Genomic DNA, 19,179 nt, shown 5'->3' with positions numbered 1-19,179 from the left:
GGACAGTTTCACAAATTTGCTTGCTGTCAGTATTCTTTAAGATTCTTCAACTCAGTGCTGAATTTAGACGTTGAGGATTCTGTTTTTGTGGCAGTGTAGATTTTTGAGATGTAGACCAGGGTATCTGTTGTCTGCTGGGTGTCTATCAAACCTGCCAGTTCATCTAGAGAGTCTGATTCAGATGCCTTCTCCATAGACCAGCCCCTCTGAGCTCCCTCATCCCTGAGCAGTCTCAAGTAAGATGAGGTTGGTATGGCATGTGTACAGTTTGTACAGGCTAGTGAGGAAGATGAAATTGGAGAGCACCTGATAGAGAGGATGTTCACTCTGGAGAAGAGAAGGCTCAGGGGGATTGATAAAATAAATACCTGTACAAAGAAGATGCAGCCAAGTTCTTTCCAATGGCAAGAAAAGAGGCAATGGGCAAACACTCAAACACAGGTTCCCTTTGAACATCAGAAAACACTTTCCTGCTGGAAGAGTGACTGAGAACTGACACAGGTTGACCAGAGAAGATGTGGAATCTACCTCCTTAGAGGTTTTCAAAAGCCACCTGGACATGATCCTGGGCAACTGCTTCTAAGGGATTCTGATTGAGCAGGGTTTGGATAAAATGACCTCTAGAAATCCCTGCCAAGCTCAATCATTCCATAAGCAAGCTCTAGTCATTTTAGTAAATTTAATTCTAAAAGTCAGGCAAAGTTTGATGCTTAATATAAATGTTCTGCTTAGCTTCAAAGATACCCACTCACTGTGAAACTGTGATTTCTGGAGGCAGACTATAGCTTGCTCAGAAAATCAGACAGGAGTTATAAAGTGATCACTATTATGCTTGTCCATATGCACCCATTATTATTAGAAGCAGCAGGAGAGAACAGGCAGAAGAGATGCTACAGGAACCTTTAAGTGAGGTTTCCTAAAGAAGAGAGGTTTTGAACTTTGCATTATCATGGCACTGGCTCTGTAATGCTCTTAACTTATCTCTCTCTTCCTACCAAATGCTGAGTACTTCTCTCTGTGTCAGCAATGAGGAACTCTCAGCCTGGAAAAATGAGTTAGGTTTGGAGAAAGTACAGCTGAGAGATTAATTTGAAGGATTTCTAAAATTAACCCTTTTTTTACCTCCTTCCTGTCTCATGATCTGAAACTGTTTCTCCCCACTGCAGCCCCACTGTAACTCCTTTCTTTGAGCTGAACTAAGTAACCCATGCCCTTAACCTGTGGCTGTACATTCTCCAGGTGACAGCAGAGCAGGTGGGTCCCAAATGGTCCCACTGTAACTGAGTTACAGCTTCAGCATCTGCCCAGGCATGCTGTTCATGTTATACCTCAGAAACAGCAAAAAGCTTTAAAGATATTGATTCAGGAAAAGCTCAAAGATTTTCTACTAGTCTGTGAGGGATAAAGGAAGGTTTTTATTTGAAGAAGTTCTTACCCAAGATCTTCTAGTGCTCAGTTTTGCCTGTTTAGTGACTGGGGAAAGGGACTGCTTGGCCTGTACATTTCCTGACTGCTCTTCTTTTGCAAAAGCTAATTTCTTTTCACTAGACATCTATATAATGTCAACTAGTTTATGTCATTTTCTGATCTATCAAAACCATATTGATTTAAGTTTTATATCACAGCTAGTCCTGTCCAAATACTGTAAGTGAAGGGCTCTGAGCAGGCAATGATTTACTTGCCCAACACAAAAACTGCATTTTTCATTTTTCACTCTGCTAATGTATTGTAAGAGAGGATGAACAAACAGATTGGTCTCCTCCCACCACATAGCTGCATTGCCAGCACTCAGGGAAATAAAGACTGCATGGATTAAAAAGTCGCAAGGTTACTGTTAAAGCATAGCTACTGAAACAGCAGCATGCACTGAGCAGCTCTCAGTTCAGCAGAAGCAGTCCTTTTGTGAGCAATGTCAACCTCACAGCTAACGAGGGAGCCAGGGATGAGAATGCAGGTAAGATCTTTCTATGCCAGGGCATGAGCAAATCATGATGAATCGCAGCCATTGACACAGTAATTTGTACAGTGCATATTTGCTTTTAAATTTTGGCTTTTGAAAACTGCTTTATTTTCAGCTGCTTGAGACAAAAGCATTGGAGTTTTTTCAGCACTGCCTATGAAGTGACATTACTGTTTGTGCTTGTTTTGGAATCTATTTATGATGCACATTTAAGAAAGCATTTGCAGCTCCTAAGGTTTATGTGTGTAGTACAATCATTTAAACAAACTTCCTTAGCATTTTTTCCCTAGGCATCCTCTGAAGAAATATTCCTCTGAATCATTGTGCATATGCAATTAATTACTGACGGGCTGTTACACAGACTGATCATGTGGGAATTGACCATTTCGTTTTCACATAGAAACAGCCTTTGCCTTTTGTCTTCACTTAGAAACAGCACTGGCATCTTGATGATGCTCTGATCCTCAGTTAGCTGTATTAGATATTTTGATTGAAGTACTTGAAAGACATAATTTTATAAATACAGTTAAAGCCATCCCACCCAAACCACCTCATTCTCCCTAAAACATTCTCATTTTATTGCTGAGTTTTCAAATACCTTTAAAAACCTTTGTGTTATGATGTATCAATTTCTGAATTGTGTACCTTGTAGACATCTCACAGTATCCTGGTGATTAATGATAGGATAATAAGAGAGTCTTGACTTAGAAAAATATTTTAGCTTCTAGAGTTCTCTAACCAAATATCCTTTTCTTTTTCTATAAAGATGCAGTCATTTTTATGAAAGTGAAAATTGACTGTGGGTCATCAAACTATTCTGAATATTGTTTGCATTGATAACTCCTTTTTATTTTAATATGCACCTTAAAAATATGCACTAAAAATTATTTATGGCTATAAATATATAGATCTATTCTAACACCAAGAAGAATCTTGAACTTATTTCTGAACTTTTCAGTAACAGCAGGTCGTTGGTGCATGGGCAATAGGAGACCCATAAACAGCCTGTTGACTTAAAGTATTCTGTTCCCATATTCTCAGACTGGAAGGTCTGCTATATATGAGACAAGATTTTAAGATAAAGCTAGTATATTTGGTTTTATTTGACCAGCTGCCTAGGTGAAAATATTACACTGAGTTTCATATATTTGCCTAGATTGTTGTAATGTAAAGCTATTGAACCTACAAAAACCAAATTTGTTGTGTCATTGTCCTTGAGTCTTTTGGCTACAACAAAATGCCATGAAACATCTCTATGTTATGTAAGATAGATAATTCATGCCTAGAATAAGAAATGACAGTAGCACCTCTGAATGGCTGATGGCAAGTAATCACATTTAACAGAAAAGTGTCAATATCATGATCAATGCAAAAAGTGTTTCCTTATGCACATGCATACACAGTCTTGCATTGCTATTCATTGATTCTTAAGTCCAGGAATATTTTTTTTTTCTTTTACTCTTCACCAAACAATGGTATTTCTTGACAACACACTCTCCAAATAATCATCTATTTTACCTTATAAAAAAGGTAATCTAGGGAGACTACACTGAAAGGAGTTGGAAAAATAGGGAGGAAATGTTAAGAAAAGGTGAATGTCTGGATTCATCTTAATTTTCCATCTGTGAGCTTCCACAGAAGATAACTGGTATTGTCGTTGTGTCTTTGTATTGCATTTGCTGCCAGACAAACTTTACTTTTTTGTCTCTCCTATACGAGTCAATATGTTGATTGAATTTCTCCTATTTTTTTAATTAGACTTCTATTCTCATTTTATTAACAACTGCACTGCATATACAGCAATTGAAGTTGTCTCATGTTGTCGCTGTTTGTTCTTCTCGTTCTAGGTGATGTGATTGTCTATATTAATGAAGTTTGTGTCCTTGGACATACTCACGCAGATGTAGTCAAACTCTTCCAGTCTGTTCCTATTGGTCAGAGTGTCAACTTGGTGCTATGTCGTGGATACCCTTTGCCCTTTGATCCTGAAGATCCTGCCAACAGCATGGTGCCACCCCTTGCAGTAATGGAGAGGCCTCCGGTAGTGGTAAATGGAAGACATAACTATGAAACTTATTTGGAATACATTTCTAGGACTTCTCAGTCTGTTCCAGACGTAACAGATCGACCACCACACTCCTTGCACTCCATTCCAGCAGATAGTCAGCTTGATAGCACATTCCCACCACCTGCCCATGATGATAATGTATCAATGGCTTCTTCTGGGGCCACCCAAGCTGAACTCATGACCTTAACCATTGTGAAAGGGGCCCAGGGCTTTGGCTTCACTATAGCAGACAGTCCTACAGGACAGAGGGTGAAGCAAATTCTAGACATTCAGGGATGTCCTGGTTTGTGTGAAGGTGACCTCATTGTTGAGATCAACCAGCAGAATGTACAGAACCTGAGCCATGCAGAAGTAGTGGATATACTTAAAGAATGTCCTGTTGGAAGTGAAACTTCTTTGATTATCCATAGAGGAGGTAAGTTTGGAAAGTCTGTACAATTACAAAAATGTGTGTAAAAGGTTCTAAACCATAAGACATACATATACTCACTACATCCTTGTTTGCTAGATTGGAAATTAATTTCCATGTTGTGGGAAGTAACATTGGTTCTGGAAAAGTGTGTCTGTAATTAAGTATCCTAGGCAAAATCTTACAGTTTGTTGTACATTCTTTATGTGTTTTGAGTGTCAATGGTCCTATCTCTGTATAAGAGGAAAACTAGGGCAGTTCTGGACTTTTCACCCCATAATAGTTTCTGTGTTGTCTGCAGCAAACTCATGTAGTCCCAAAGCAGTGCTGCAAGCTTTAGATATAGCTGTATGTATTGGCTCATTAATGTAGATCAAAATCAGAGCAATCTATTTGCCCTTTACAAGATTACTGGTTTTCCTAAGCCATTTTGCCTCCTTTTTATTCATGGTAAAAAATTTGTGCAATATTTTTGGGGTTATTTTCTTTCCTGAACAGAGATCCATGGTATTTATTTTTCTAATTTTTTAAAAAATAGCTTCTAGCAACTTGTTTTTTTCTCACCAGCCTGACACAGTAAGTTTGAATGTTCACCATTGGAAGGGGAAGAACAGAAAAAGACTTAAAAATTTGACAGGAATAAGTTATTTCATAGCTTTTATTATTTTAACCAAACAAAATTTCTTTGGTCATTTGAGGTGAGCATCCATCCTAATTTATTATCACCTGAAATAAATAATGATTGGATTTTTTAGATTAAAAATCTTTGTTTCTCTAAAGGCATTCATATGTCACTTAATGTACATCATTCTGTGCTCAAAAAGAAACGTATTCTATGCACAAAGATGCAAAAATACTGTCTACTTTCCTTCTGAAGAATAGAAATTGGGAAGTGAAGCTTTAGTGTTTGCATATGCCAAATGTTTATCATTAGAATACCTGAAAATACTTAGAATAAGGAATTTATTAACATTACATCAAACTGCAGAAGTAATAAACATAAGGTGATTATAGATGATCCATAGTCAATAAAGGGATTTTTTTGTATATATATAAAAGAATTATTTACAAGAGACAGAATCTGATATTTCTTTGGAATGAAACCAAATTGGGATGATAATTAAATTGGAGTCACTATAGTATATGAACTTGGATAAAATTAATGGTTGCAGAGAAGCTGTATTCATTGGTATTAAATCTGGTTCAACTTAAATGCCAATGGAGTAAACAACACTTTTTTTATTAAGAAGTTGACAAATTAAGGAGAATTTCATAACCAAAAAAGAGCATAAAGAGGATTAGAAGGGTTAGTGTAACCCCAAAAAGGTGGAATTTTATTTTGAAAAAGGCAAGATAATCACCCTCTAGAGGAAAACAATTTAGGACACCAGTCTTCAGAGAGAAGTGGAGTATGAAATCCAGTATGCTGAACAAGCCTGAGTGATAACAGACAACAAAATAGATATTTCAGCAATCAGTGCAGGACAGCAGCAAAAAAAAAAAAAAAAAAAAAAAAAAAAAAAAAAAAAAAAAAAAAAAAAAAAAAAAACTGAAGCAGCAACATACTCAAACCCTTGAGGATAATTGCTCTGTCTGAGGAGAATTTCGTCTTAGATCATTGATTCATGATCAAAATATGATAGTTTAACATTGATCAGCATGACAGTTTAACACGTTCTGGTACATTAACTGAGCTGTGGTTATTTTCTGCACATCTCTGTGGCAGGTAGGAGACAGTACAGGGAGCTGCAGGCTCGATAAAAGCGCTGTGAGTTTACACCATCTGCTCTCAGCTCAGGCCAAACACCGAGGCTCAGTTCGTTCCCAGGCTCAGCTGACACAACGTGCTGGTCCAAATGCAGTAACATTTAACCCTTGCTGGGCCAGGAAGTGCTTGGCTGCTTTAGAGAATGCAAAGAAGAGAAAGAGAGCAGATTTTCTTTGTGATAAGACCAGGACTAAAGCAAATGTTTGGAAGTACTGCAGTATGATTAGTGTGATTAAGTTTTCTACCATAAATTTTTGTACTTCAGAAATAACTTATACTTAAGAAATATCTTAAGGTTGTGAGATTAAATTAAAATTTAAAAAAAAGTTCACTTCTTTGAGTGATTCAAAAGAACTGAAAAAATAGTGTATTAATCAAACCTACCCTACCTAAGAAATGGCTAAATCAAATCTTAACACAAATACAAAAACCGTTTTAAGATGAAAACCAGGGTTTTGTTTATTTTTTTTCTCATCTATTCATAGGAAAAGGGAATCTATGTGACTAAATATACACCTAGAATTTGGGGTTTTATGTCTATGGTAGTAGTAATGTCTCTTTTTATAGTCCCTGGGCAGAAATAGGTTTTTCTATTATGTAATTAATGTAATTCCACTCTAGATGTTTGAAATAAGTCAGGTATATCTAGGTATACCTTAAAACTATATTTGCTGCTTGATTGATTATAAAGGGAGTAGAGGATGACTGATTCAGGTGTATGTGTCTATCTGACATGTTATGAATAATAAACAGGTGATAAGATTTGGTCATGTGAGATAATCTGAATACAAAACCAAATACTTAGAGAAAATTTCTTTGGTTCTAAAATATTTAGTCAGTGACACCAGTAAAGCACAGCATCCTTTCTCATTACTCATGGATCCAATTTTTAATTTATTAACTTTGATGTATAATGACACTAGAATTATGCCATCCTTTTCCATCATTTCCCTATGCATCCTGTCTTTAATGTCTCATTTTTAAGATTAAGACCAAAAGGATGTTCCAGCCTGTGGAGGAAGGCTGTGTTTTGCATAGGGTTGTGTGTTGCCTTGTAATGTTTCTGTCTCTGATATGAATATGGCCTAACTGCACACCTGATTGTGGCAAATCCATTTCTGTAAGTGATTTGATTTCTCTCTCTCATTCAGCAATCTTATTTACATTGCAGACAAGAAACAGATTGACATTGACTGATATTTATTCTCACTCTTGGAAGAAGTATCTCATACTGGAAAAAATACTCCCTTGGATGCACATAGTATGCATGCTACAGCCTTTAAAAACCATTGTCCCTCAAGTTGAAAAGGTCAACAGACAAAGTATGCAGGAGAAGGAAAGGGCTGCATGTTTCAAAAGGATGAGGGAATAGCAGTACTCAAATTTAAAGAGGCCACTAATATCTCTCTCTCCATCACCAAACAGAGACTTGCCATGGGGTACAATGCAGCTGGAGGAAGTCCCACAACTCATAGTCTATTCCTTTTAAGATTTCTAAAGCAGAAGTAGCAATGTATCTGCTTATTTAAAGAATAGTAATGGAAATAATATAATTATCTATCAAAGGAAAGCATCTCTGTAGCAATGGGTAGACATCTTACTGTCTTCTTCTTGTTTATTGGACAAGTTCTTTGCTAACTAGATGCACCATAATAGTTCAGTACCTTTATATCTGTTTTTGCTGAACAGCCATATTGTTTTCATTGATTACTGTGAGCTGAGAGATGTGTTTTTACTGAAAAACAAAAACTAAAATTAATGGTATAGTTATTGGAAATATGTTGCAAAAAGAAAAAGAAAAAAAAAAGAGGAAAAAAAAAGACGAAAATAAAAAATTGATATAAAAGAAAGAAAATAATACCCAAAGAGATTAGAGATTTACTCCTTTCCAGCTTTGCTTCAGCCTTTACATTTTATTTCAGCTTATGCAATCAATGTAGATTTCATTGAGTATAGGCTACTGAAATCGTGTGAAAGAGCTCTCAAAAATCAGTCTTTCTGAGTGTAGACAGAGCATAAATTCTGAATTAGTCCAGTACTGCTGAAAAACAGCACTTAGTGTTTGAAGTGGTATGTAGCAAATTCATGTAGAGCAAAATATTCAGTAATGAGGACTTCAAAAACTAGGTTTGGCATGTTCTACTAATTGAGCTATCCAAGTATTTGACATATGCCATCTCTTTTGGAAAGTACCTTTGAATTATATTAACCTATAGCCAGCTCCAGAAGTGGTCTTCTAAAAGACCTTTTTTTTCCTGTCTAAATAAGAACTGATAGATTCAAATCTAGATCCATCAAGGCTTATTCTGAAATGCTGTTGTTAAGGAAACCTGCAGACAGCCCAGAACTGATTCATGAAGTTGTGGCAACTCATAACAGGTTTTGAGAGTGAAACATTAAATGCAAATAGTGGGAGGCTGACAAAATTCCTACATCAGATGGCTATTTTATAATCATGGAATCAGAGAATGGTAGAATCCAAACTGGCTCTGAGGAACTGAGAATATTGGTACGAAATTGAGCCAGAGAACTGACCCAGTGTTGGCACTGTTGAATTGTCAGCCCAGTCCTGATGTGGGATGGCTGGCAGCAGCCAGAGTCACCATGACACTGTGGGAAATAGTGAGGGCCACATGCAGTGCACACACAGGCAAGGTGAGGAGGGAGAATTTAATGTAAATTGTGTGAATAAAAGATAGGCAAAGTATCTTTCTTAGATATATCTTAGTAGAAGTGTGTAACTCCTTAAAACCACTAACAGATACCAGTAAATCACACACAGCATTAGCAATTTCAAAAACAGGCAGAAATTTCACCAAAAAAAATCTCTGAATATTGTAGTGAAAAACATAAATCCCTCAAAATAAGCAGACTTCAGTGGAAGGAACCTTCCATCCTCAGTACCCTTCCCATGGACTTATTTCAAATTTGCCAGTTTTGCCTTTCTCCCATAGAGGTGAGGGTTTTGGTTTGGTTTGGTTTGGTTTGGTTTGGTTTGGTTTGGTTTGGTTTGGTTTGGTTTGGTTTGGTTTGGGGGTTTGGGTTTTCTTTGGTTTTTTGGTTTTTTAGGGGTTTTTGGGTTTTTTGTTGGTTTGGTTTGGTTTTTTGCCAGGATTGCCATGTGTTTCAATTCCTCTGGTCAGGAAAGCTCATTCTTCTTTATCTCCAGGTTGTTGTCTTTTGGAAGAGTTTATCTGCACATGATAAAGCTGAGGCAGCATTGTCACCCTGCTAGCACTAGTCTTGCCCAGGAAATTCTGATCTCTTGGTTCCATAAGCTCATCCCACCACTGAGGTCTATGGCTTTTATTCTCATTCTGCAGTTCTTCATTCAAAATATTAACAGAATACCTGTTGCAAACTGGAGACCCTGTATCTCATGGCTTGCTCATCCCCAGTTCAGGACTTTCTACTCAACAGTCCTGAGGATTTAAAGAAATTAAATTCTTGGAAGTATGTTGTAGGTTTTTGATTTGGGACTTACAGAGGTTTTCCATCATTCTGCTGTCCCTACTGTTTTACATCCCTGAGTCATTGGCAAATTTTTCCTTTCCAGTCACTTCCTAAAGGAACCCAATCTTGGTTTAGTTGCATTCTATGAGTACTCTGAATTAAGAGTAGTCTTTTCCTACTCGTCGTTTTCACAAAGTTCTGCTTCTTTCATTGTTTCTGAGAGGAGATTTTCTGAGAGACAGACAGGGTCTCATATCTCTCCTGTTTCCTGATATGCTTCCTCCCCTCCATATGCTTACTTCAACTGTACATTTGCTCCTGATCCATTTCCTCCTATTTCCTGAAAATAGTCTAATGTTGAGAGGGATATTTGGCAATATCTGCATTTTTAGCCTCCTGTATCCTTAAATGTCACGTATCTCTTGTTTATGAGCTTAAGGGACATTTGATCATGCAAAGGGAGTGTGCAAATGAACCTGACACTGAACCACTGACCCATTTGAAGGTACCACATGATCCATTGATACCTAGAAACTGGAGACATAAATGCCTTCTGTTGAACATGCTGCTGACAGCATCCTCTCACAATTTTCTCTTTCCACTTTGCCACACTGTTTTGCCTTGTCATCTCTCTACATGCTCTGTTGTTCCTGGATCCATCTGCTTTAAAAATGATGGAAAACAAAGGTTCATAGCTGACCTTTTTCCTTTCCATCTCAAAATTATGAGCATTTTTTAATGACATCATAAATTCTACAGTTTCCTCAACATGATTTCTCTGTGAACATGTTCTTTTCATGCTGGCTTTTGAGTTGTTTCCCTTTTTTTCATGTTCTTTTTTGTTGCTGTTTTTAGCTAGTAAAGCCAAAACCATTTAATGATCAAAAATATTGTGAGTCATGCTATAATATTCACTTCACTGACTTTTCTGTTAGATGTCATGTTGCCCTTTTCCCAGCTGTGGACACTTGTCCCTTCCTACCTTTCCTACATAGAAATCAGTATTTTGTGCAAAATAGTTTCCTAACAGCCTAGTGAGAAGAACAGCTGTCTTTCCTTTGTTAATTCCAGAAATAAAATTGTTGAAGGATTTTTAGAAAATACTGTTAACATAAAAAAAAAAAAAAAAACCAAAAAAAAAACAAAACAAAAAAAAAAAACAACCTGCTGTTACATTAACAAAATTCCTGAAGCACTGCTTTCCTGACTTGTTTTTACAAGGTATGTTCACTTTGCAGAGTATCATATTTTTAACTGTAAGATATGTACTCTCCTAGTAAACTTCCAATTATTTACATCATTTTTGCCCTACACATTGAGACTGTTTAATACTTTGGATTCACATAGAATACTTTTTAAGCATCTTCTTAATTCTCTGGTAAAAAATCTATTTCAATAAATATTGCACGTTATAGCAAGTAAACAAAAAAAAAGTTACATATAGAGCCTTGTTTATGAAGGGATTCAGTCTAAATCTTTTTACTGAGAGAAACTGTAACCTTTCAGTAGCACAGGGAATGGCAAATTTGAATAGGAGGAGTTAGGGAAGGAGACCAGTTATCCTAAAATTTGCACTAATGAAACTTTCATATCTTTTCTTGGGTAGCTCTGATTAGCATTGAAACAGTGTGCAATTGCTTCCATATTTCTGAATAAAAGATAAAGAAACCATAGATGTCCTCAATGAATATGGATTCTTGGAAAAATAGACATTAATAATAGTTAGTAGTTCTTACACTGTATTATTGGAAGTAGTATTAATGCATTGTGTTTCAAAGTGATAGTGTTATGGTTTTGCTTCTTATTAATGTTTGTGCACTGTGTGGTACATTTGTGGATAATTTTGCAAAGCATTAGATATATGTTTTACATATATTACACAGAAGCTTTTTAATGACTATTAGAAAGCATTTTGTTTCAAAATTGCTTTTATCACTGTTGAAACTGTTTTCTAACACAGGCTTATATGGTCTGTGTGAAATTTGAACAGTGCTTCTATTAAAACTTGGGGACACTTCTCCTAGGGATGTGTGTGCCTAACTCCTGCTGACATTGGGAGGAATTGGTTTGCACACTGGAGAAATAAGTCCCTGTAGAAAATCTTTTAGCAAGAAGAAACACAAGTGTACAGACATATACTGTCATCACTGCATGCCATAAAGAGATAACTACCCTTGCTCCAGTGGCTATTCTGCCACTTCGTACACCCAAGAGGCTACAACAGTGAGCAGTCAGACAGAGTTATTTGGGCTACAAAGAGACTTACTGTGCACAGAGGATTTGTGCAGAGCTGCAGGAACTCTGCCTTCAGGACAGGCAGCTGCTTGTCTCTCCTGGGGAGGACAGGGCACGCTACTGTCCGATGGCTACAGCCCACGTCCCTGCTGGAGCCCAGGAGCTCCACTGGCAGTGCTGCAGACTGCCTGCAGTCTTACTGGTGCAAGTGAATGAATTCACACCAACTGAGGAACAGTTTGTTTGAGAAAACAGAGATTTTGGTTTGTCTACCTTGGAATCTGGCCAGGCCAGAGAAGTTTCTCCTCTGCATTTGCAAGCAGTATTACGAGAAAACTTAATGGTATTGTCTTGGACTGTGCATCTCAGTGAAAGATGACATCTTTTGAAGTCAAATTCCTCCCAAGCATGGTACATGGGAGTGCCTACTGCAATACTGGGGCATGAAGAAACTTGGGTTTTTTTCCCAGTCACCCATAGGTTAGTTTCTGAGTGAATCTCACCTTCTTCAGAGGAGATTTGGGAGATCTCAGCCTAAGGATGGAGAACTACAGAGCTGAACTCTTTAAAAGTACCATACAATCTGTGCTTGTGTACTGAGGCATGTCTAAAGTTTAGTCTAAATGTGTTGAACAATGTTTTTGTTGGTTCAGTATAATGTAATGTCCTATTAAACAGCATTTGTTGGGCTTCCAAATCTGTTGTCAAAGTACATTGTGTAGACGTTGTGATGTGGTGATTTGTAAAATAGTGCAATATTTTATAGTAATAAAGTAAGCTAATACACTATGAAACAAGTGACTACATTATCTATTGTGCTACAGACTTGAGACACAGCACTGGGGAGATGGGAAGGTGTGCTTTTCAGGCACTTCCTAAACCAAAAAACCCTCTTGGCCCCTATGGTTTACATATCTAGTAAAAATGCAGGAACTAAATTAGTCTTCTAAATGAGGTATCAATCCCTGTACAATTCTTTGAGCAATTTTCATTTACATTCTTAAAAAGGAAAGGAAGGCTTTAACAATGGCTGTGCTTGCCCTCTATGATTCATGCTCAACATTTAGATTTATTTTTTATAAACCAAGATTATAATATCTATTAAATACAACACTGCCTTCTCTTTGGGTGACTCATAATTAAAACACAATTAAAACCAGCAGCAGGTTACATATACTTTTGTTGTGCCACCTTCAGTTTACAGTTAAAAAAAAGGACATGGTAGTCAAAGCTGCCAGGCACAAATTCTGGAAGTTGACTCCCAAGTATGTCCAAACAGATTTTCTAAAGGAAAAAGCCAAATTCTTTTCCAAAGCCAAATTTTTTATAAGTTGGAACAGTATTTCAGCACAGAAGAAACATACTGCGCAGTGCTCCTGTTTGGTAAATGATAAAAACCTTGACTTTTATTTGTTTGGTATCTTCTATTGCCATAAGCTAAAAGAAGGCAAGCTTTCTTCACACATGTTCCCAGGGTCACCTTATTTTTCATGTATATTTCAAATCATACTCAATGGACTTTTTAGAATATTTTTCTATAATGTGAGCATTTTTAATTGTATTTCATGTGTTCTAGATTGAGCACTTCTAAAAATTCTCAGATAATTAAAAAAATAATCTCTATGCATGAAGACAAGCATGGATGCAAAATCTTTGAATGATAAAATATTTTAATGATCTTTACATCCATTTTATCAATTCATTTCTATTTTTATAATTAGGGTTTTTTCATAGCAGAAAATTTGCTAATATTTTAAGTTAATAAATTATGATGATGAGAATAATAGTAGTAGTAGTAATAATAATACTAATAAGAATACCATTTTTCTTAAATAATTTTTTAAAATCATTAAGTAATACTTCAGGGACTGTTTCACATCATAGGAAAGGTTTGCTGATTATGGAAATACCTCAGTATTATCTTTATTTTAATAGTTTCACTAAATTCACTCATCAATATAAAGCCAATATCTTTTTCTTACAACCCCTGCATAACTTCTGTATTTTAATTTGTTCTCAATAAATATATTTATTTTAGGCATCTGGGGCCAAGCAGTGCCTCTCTACTGCAATATAAACACTGTGATATCTCTGAAATACAGCAAAAGACACCTTAATCTGTTCCTTCAGGGGAAAAAAAGAATGACCAGGTGAGGAGCTGTAAATATGGTCCTAGTGGAATAGGATCAGGAGACCAGGTTGTCTTTTGCATCACTCTTAAGCCTCACATGCTTTAACATCTGATGTTCTCTGGAATAAGTACTTAGTGAAAATGGAAAGGTTCTGGCAGATGATTTAGCTGTTTAGCCAAAATGCAGGATGATTACACCAATGGAAGGCCCTAGAGCAGCCCAGAGAGAATTCTGGGGAGAGTCCACAGGGCTTTGGTCTGTGGCCAGTGAGAGCCAGCAATTGTGGCAAAGATAGTCAGCTCCAACAATTTCTGCTATTCTTCACTAGCTTTTTCCATGTTTTACCCAGTCCTTCCACAGTCTGCATGTTTATTGCTTGTCATTCTGGCTCCATTTTTCTTTGTTTGGAAATTCATAAAAGCTGCCATTCTTGAATGTCAGCCCAGCCTTTGAACTTAACCTTGCTTTGAGCAAGAATTGGCCTAGCTGAACTCCAACTGTCCCTTCCAAGCTAAACACTTAGAATATTCTGTGGTTCTCCATATTTCCCACTTTTAGCCCCAGGACGCCAAAAGAGAGGGTCTCTGAACAAATCATCATCTGGATAATTTAAACTTATTCCACAGTACTTCTCAGAGAGAAAGAGAAGCTTTTTAATCTTGTCTCCTTATTAGACCATATTGAATATGGGAAGGGTCCTGCCCACACACCAGAGGCAAGCATAGGTAATAATCAAAGTTATTTTAAAACCCCTGTATTACCACAAAAGCTGAAAGCTATCTCATGCATTGAGGCTAAATCTGGAATCTCATTCATACTACTATAGAAAAGAGTCTAGATTTCTTTTAAAAGTGATGTTAAAAATGTAGACTGCATACAATATTGCATATTAAATATATACTACTATATTTATGAATATTTCAAGGTTTTTTATAACATTTATTTGTTTTTATATAATGGACTTTTGTAAGTCTTTACATGCAACAACTCCACTCCTTACCTAAAAATGGAAACAATTAAAATTAGTATGGCTTGCATTGGATTGAAAAATTGTTTTACTTTTAACATAACTATAAGTAGGAAATCAGTGAGAGAATTTATTTTCAATGAACTATCTCTAGGAAAAGCTCTTGGCTTCTGACTTAATGCACTTTCTTTGAAAATCCTGTAGAAAACATAAACATAAAATCAATACTGATAAACTTTGCAGTTGGCAGAGAGTCTGGTCCATAAGATTGAACAGATAAGACATTACTGATAAAGAGCAATATGGAATGCTTAATAAATTAAGCATCAGCAGACAAGAAGTGTTTGTATCCAGTCATTACAAATTAATTCCTGAAAGAGAGCAAGGAATGCCACTCAAACTTGTAAAAATGCTTTTGTATCATTACATATAATCATTATGATTTTCTGAGTATAACATCACAATGAAAAAAGGCAGATTCAGCAGAGCTTCTTAAAACTAAAAGTTTTGTTTATATTTTTTTCAGTAAGATGCCATTGGTAACCTATTTTATTGCACTTATTATTAATGTTAGGAAAATCAATGAGATCTTGTTCCATATTGTCTTTCCCTGCTTCTTCATACTTATTTTTCCATTTTTTTTCCCCTTTACTTCAAAGTTACTTTGTGACTCTTCCATGTACTACACAAAGGTCAACCATCTTGTAGATGTCTTATCTTTCACTAAAGTTTCTTTCTTTTTTTTTGACCTGAAATATGGGACTTCTATAGGATTTTCCATACAGTGATTCATTAGCAAAATGTCCATGTGAAAGATAGATGGAAAGATATTTCCTTACTACCTGACTCCTATAATAGATCTCATTTCCTGTGCAGACAATCAGGCATGTAATTTCAGGATTTATTTCCTGTGAGGAATCTTGCAAGTTGTTGTTCATTAAAAGCTTGTAAAAATTAAAGGACTTTGCTTGGGAAAAATAGTCTAAAACAGAACTGAAAGAATAGAAATCAGCTAGTGAAGAGTCATTGATTTCACCCCTCTAATGTAGGGACATCATGAGCAGGACACGCTGTTCCAAAGTTTTTTTGATTTCTGTGTTCTCCAGTTGATGATTTCACATCTTCCCTATTTGAAAACATATGTATTTTAGTTATATTCTGATAAAGCTCAGTGGTCTGGGTTTTTGTTTGGTTATATATATAACCAAGCCTTTGGACCTGTTATAAGAAGGAGTCTAGGCAAGTCTAGGTAAAATCTTTGGCCAGCCTGGGATCAAGCTTATGTGGGAAGAAAACACCAAATCAAAACCTACTATATTGCCACAGAACAGAAGGTAATTTCTTCACTGCTTTAGTATATCCTTTGCCTTGCAGATTAAAGGTTTGAATTCTGGAACTGAGAACTGATGTTGCTTTTACTTCTGAATTGATAATAATTTCTGTGGCTTTTTAATTGTTAATAATGAAAAACAAAAATCACACAGAAATTCTAGGGATTTCAGAGATTTTTACAGAAAAGGAAAGTTCTACTGCACTAGTTCTACAATTTGAGGTGATAAAGCCAAAAATAATATGCATTAATATAATTATAAAGTCAGAAACAAAGAGACTCAAATTGAAATACGCTGCTATGACTTTCTCTTTTGCATCTTAAAGCTATGAAATTTATATTTGGGGAAAAAAGGCAGAGATATCATAGAAATAAAAAATAATGGTTTAGAATGCAGTATAATATGAAAATAATAATTTTGTGTATTGAAAATAATTTTGGAATTTAAAAAAAAAAAGAAAAATTTAGAAAAGAAAAATTAATGCCTCTGAAATTTTGCAGATGGGGGATCAGGCCTAGTCTCTTGAGAGTGAGTATTAATTCTGAAGTACCCAAAAGCTTTGTATTTTTTGCTCCTCTCCATTGTCTAAATGACAAAGAATTGCAGTATAATAACATATACTTTTGTCACTAAATATAGATGCATCTATTGCAGATTACTGGTATAGAATTACAATTCAGTTACATTTACTAGGAAAGGGCTGAATAAAAATTAATTACTTGCGTTGCTACAGAGCTACCCATTTTTATTCATTAATATGTGATAGCTACTTGCACACTGGTTTGTTGGTTTTATTTTTCTATTTGCCTCAACAGTAAATAAACTTTACCAGATTAAGGAGAATTACAGGTATTTGCCAGGTCTCCCATTTAAGGTCTCCCTGTATGGCAGAACACACAATTTTCAGAACATTCTTCAGGGAAAAAATTGTTCTGTGGAGAGTCTGAAAACAATTCTTTTTGTTTTCTCTTGCATAATGATTTTATTTTCAAATTGCAGTAATTATTTCTGAATTACTAACGTCTGAGTAGATGGAAATGTAATTTTTTTAATTAGAATGGATTTGTAATTTGTTCCCTCTATCTTATGAGTCTTTAAGCTTTTAAAAAAAATCACCAAAGAGAATATCCGCTGAGAAGTAGAGCAACTTCATCTAGAACTCCTGGTTGCCTGATAGATCAAAAACTTTTTGATGGTATGAAAAGCAAAGGCCTGCTTATAACAGGGTAAATTACTTCAGGCTCCATGTTATAAGGGACATCTAATATTTAGTGCTTGCTAAATATTAGATGAGTCTGCTAAATGTTAGATGGTCAGTAGGTATTTTGTCTAGAACGTGAATAGAAATTCATCTGAGATCTGATTTATTATGTTTTTTTAACCATTAAGTGTTCAATGCATTCTGGAAATGCAGCTGCTTTTCACAAAAATGGTGTTAGAGAATTGCCATTAGCCAATGAAAACACCTTTTAAAAAAAGGTTCCCCTTTGATAAAATCACCCCAGGACAGGCTCTAATTTGAATTAACCTTCTCCTTCCCTTTCCTCTGAAGTAGACCCTTTGTTGTTGATCCCTGGGACATGAATTAGACTCTTTAAATTAGCTCATTCAAATTAATTTTTTTTTTTCCTCTGCAAGCTATTTCCAATCCTATCAGATTGGGATTATACACCAGTAAACCTGTATGGTGACTGGGCAAAGAGCATACAGATCTACCCTTAGTGTCATTTTATTTATCTGTTCTTTGGGAACACCCAAGGAGAAAATATCATGACCATCATAGATTAATTGTGCTGTTCATCCCAATTCCTTCAGCCAGCTATGTTCTTCAGGCATAAATTCAAATTTTGTCTTGTGATCAAATGGGGATACTGAGATATGAGGGTAGACTGAGAAAGAAGATGGTTTATGGATCTAAAGGCTACATCCAAGTTTGTTTCCTTAAACAGTAATTCTGATTTTAAATAAGGAAGGACATACATGCAATGTACCCTAGCATGTCTTTCTGAAAATGGTAATTTTTAAGGTCCACAAAGTGCTTCACGGTTGTCAGCACCATAATCTCCTCTGTTTAACTTGTCATGTTTATGTACTGTTCCAATTTTCTCAGTATTGAGGGGTTTATTTCCATTATGTTGGACATGTCATCTAACTCAAGTCTGAAACCTATTTGCATTCCTGTGAGAGACACAGCAATGTCACAAGGGGAAAAAAAAAAAAAAAAAATTATTCACAGTTTTTCTTCCTTTTCCTTGTAATACATTCATTTAATACTTGTCACTTCCCAACTGTCTTGTCAGGATCCTTGTTCAGCATCATTTTTTAGTGTTCTGTTCATTAAATTTTTAAAGTACTGTGCAGGATTACATGTGACCAGCACATAATCTAAACATCATAAAATTCACATCAATGCTGTTCCTCTCTCACTAGACTTCAGGACGCAGCTGTTCTTTATGTTAATTGTTCAACTCCAAACTTTCAGGAATTCATAAAGATATGACATTCCTTAATGGTTTTTTTTGCAAGCCAGGTCATCTTGGTCAATTTATCATTCTTTATACCCTTCAGTATTCTGTACTGTAATAATATCCTGCCCATCGATCATTATTACTCTCTCAATTTTTTTTCTTTCAGGCTCCTGTGGTCTTATGCTTAACCATCTGAACTTCATGTCATTTTAACCAGTATAATCTAAATCACTAAAATGATCAGCAGAGTTATGTTCTTCTTGATAAGCAAGTTGTATACTGAGAATTACCTCCTGAGTGGGAATGTGAAAGCAAAGACATTTATCTCTACTAGGTATATGTCAGAATGGACAATATCAAATCTTCAGTAGCTCAAAGCAAAGTGTCT

The 19,179-nt window shown here is 35.8% G+C and overlaps 1 protein-coding gene across 4 annotated transcripts in view; it reads left to right on the top strand.

Moving 5' to 3' along the window:
* MAGI2 (membrane associated guanylate kinase, WW and PDZ domain containing 2) overlaps window positions 1-19,179 on the top strand; it is a 677,636-nt gene that overhangs the window by 558,356 nt on the left and 100,101 nt on the right. For all 4 annotated transcript variants that reach the window (XM_056513256.1, XM_056513283.1, XM_056513274.1 and 1 more), the window contains exon 10: window positions 3,808-4,443. In XM_056513256.1, coding sequence (XP_056369231.1) covers window positions 3,808-4,443 — 636 coding nt within the window. The remainder of the gene's footprint in view (window positions 1-3,807; window positions 4,444-19,179) is intronic.

The sequence above is a fragment of the Oenanthe melanoleuca genome, chromosome 1A (assembly GCF_029582105.1).
Source record: "Oenanthe melanoleuca isolate GR-GAL-2019-014 chromosome 1A, OMel1.0, whole genome shotgun sequence".
In the NCBI taxonomy this organism is placed as follows: domain Eukaryota; kingdom Metazoa; phylum Chordata; class Aves; order Passeriformes; family Muscicapidae; genus Oenanthe; species Oenanthe melanoleuca.
This window is presented reverse-complemented; position numbering and strand designations above follow the sequence as displayed.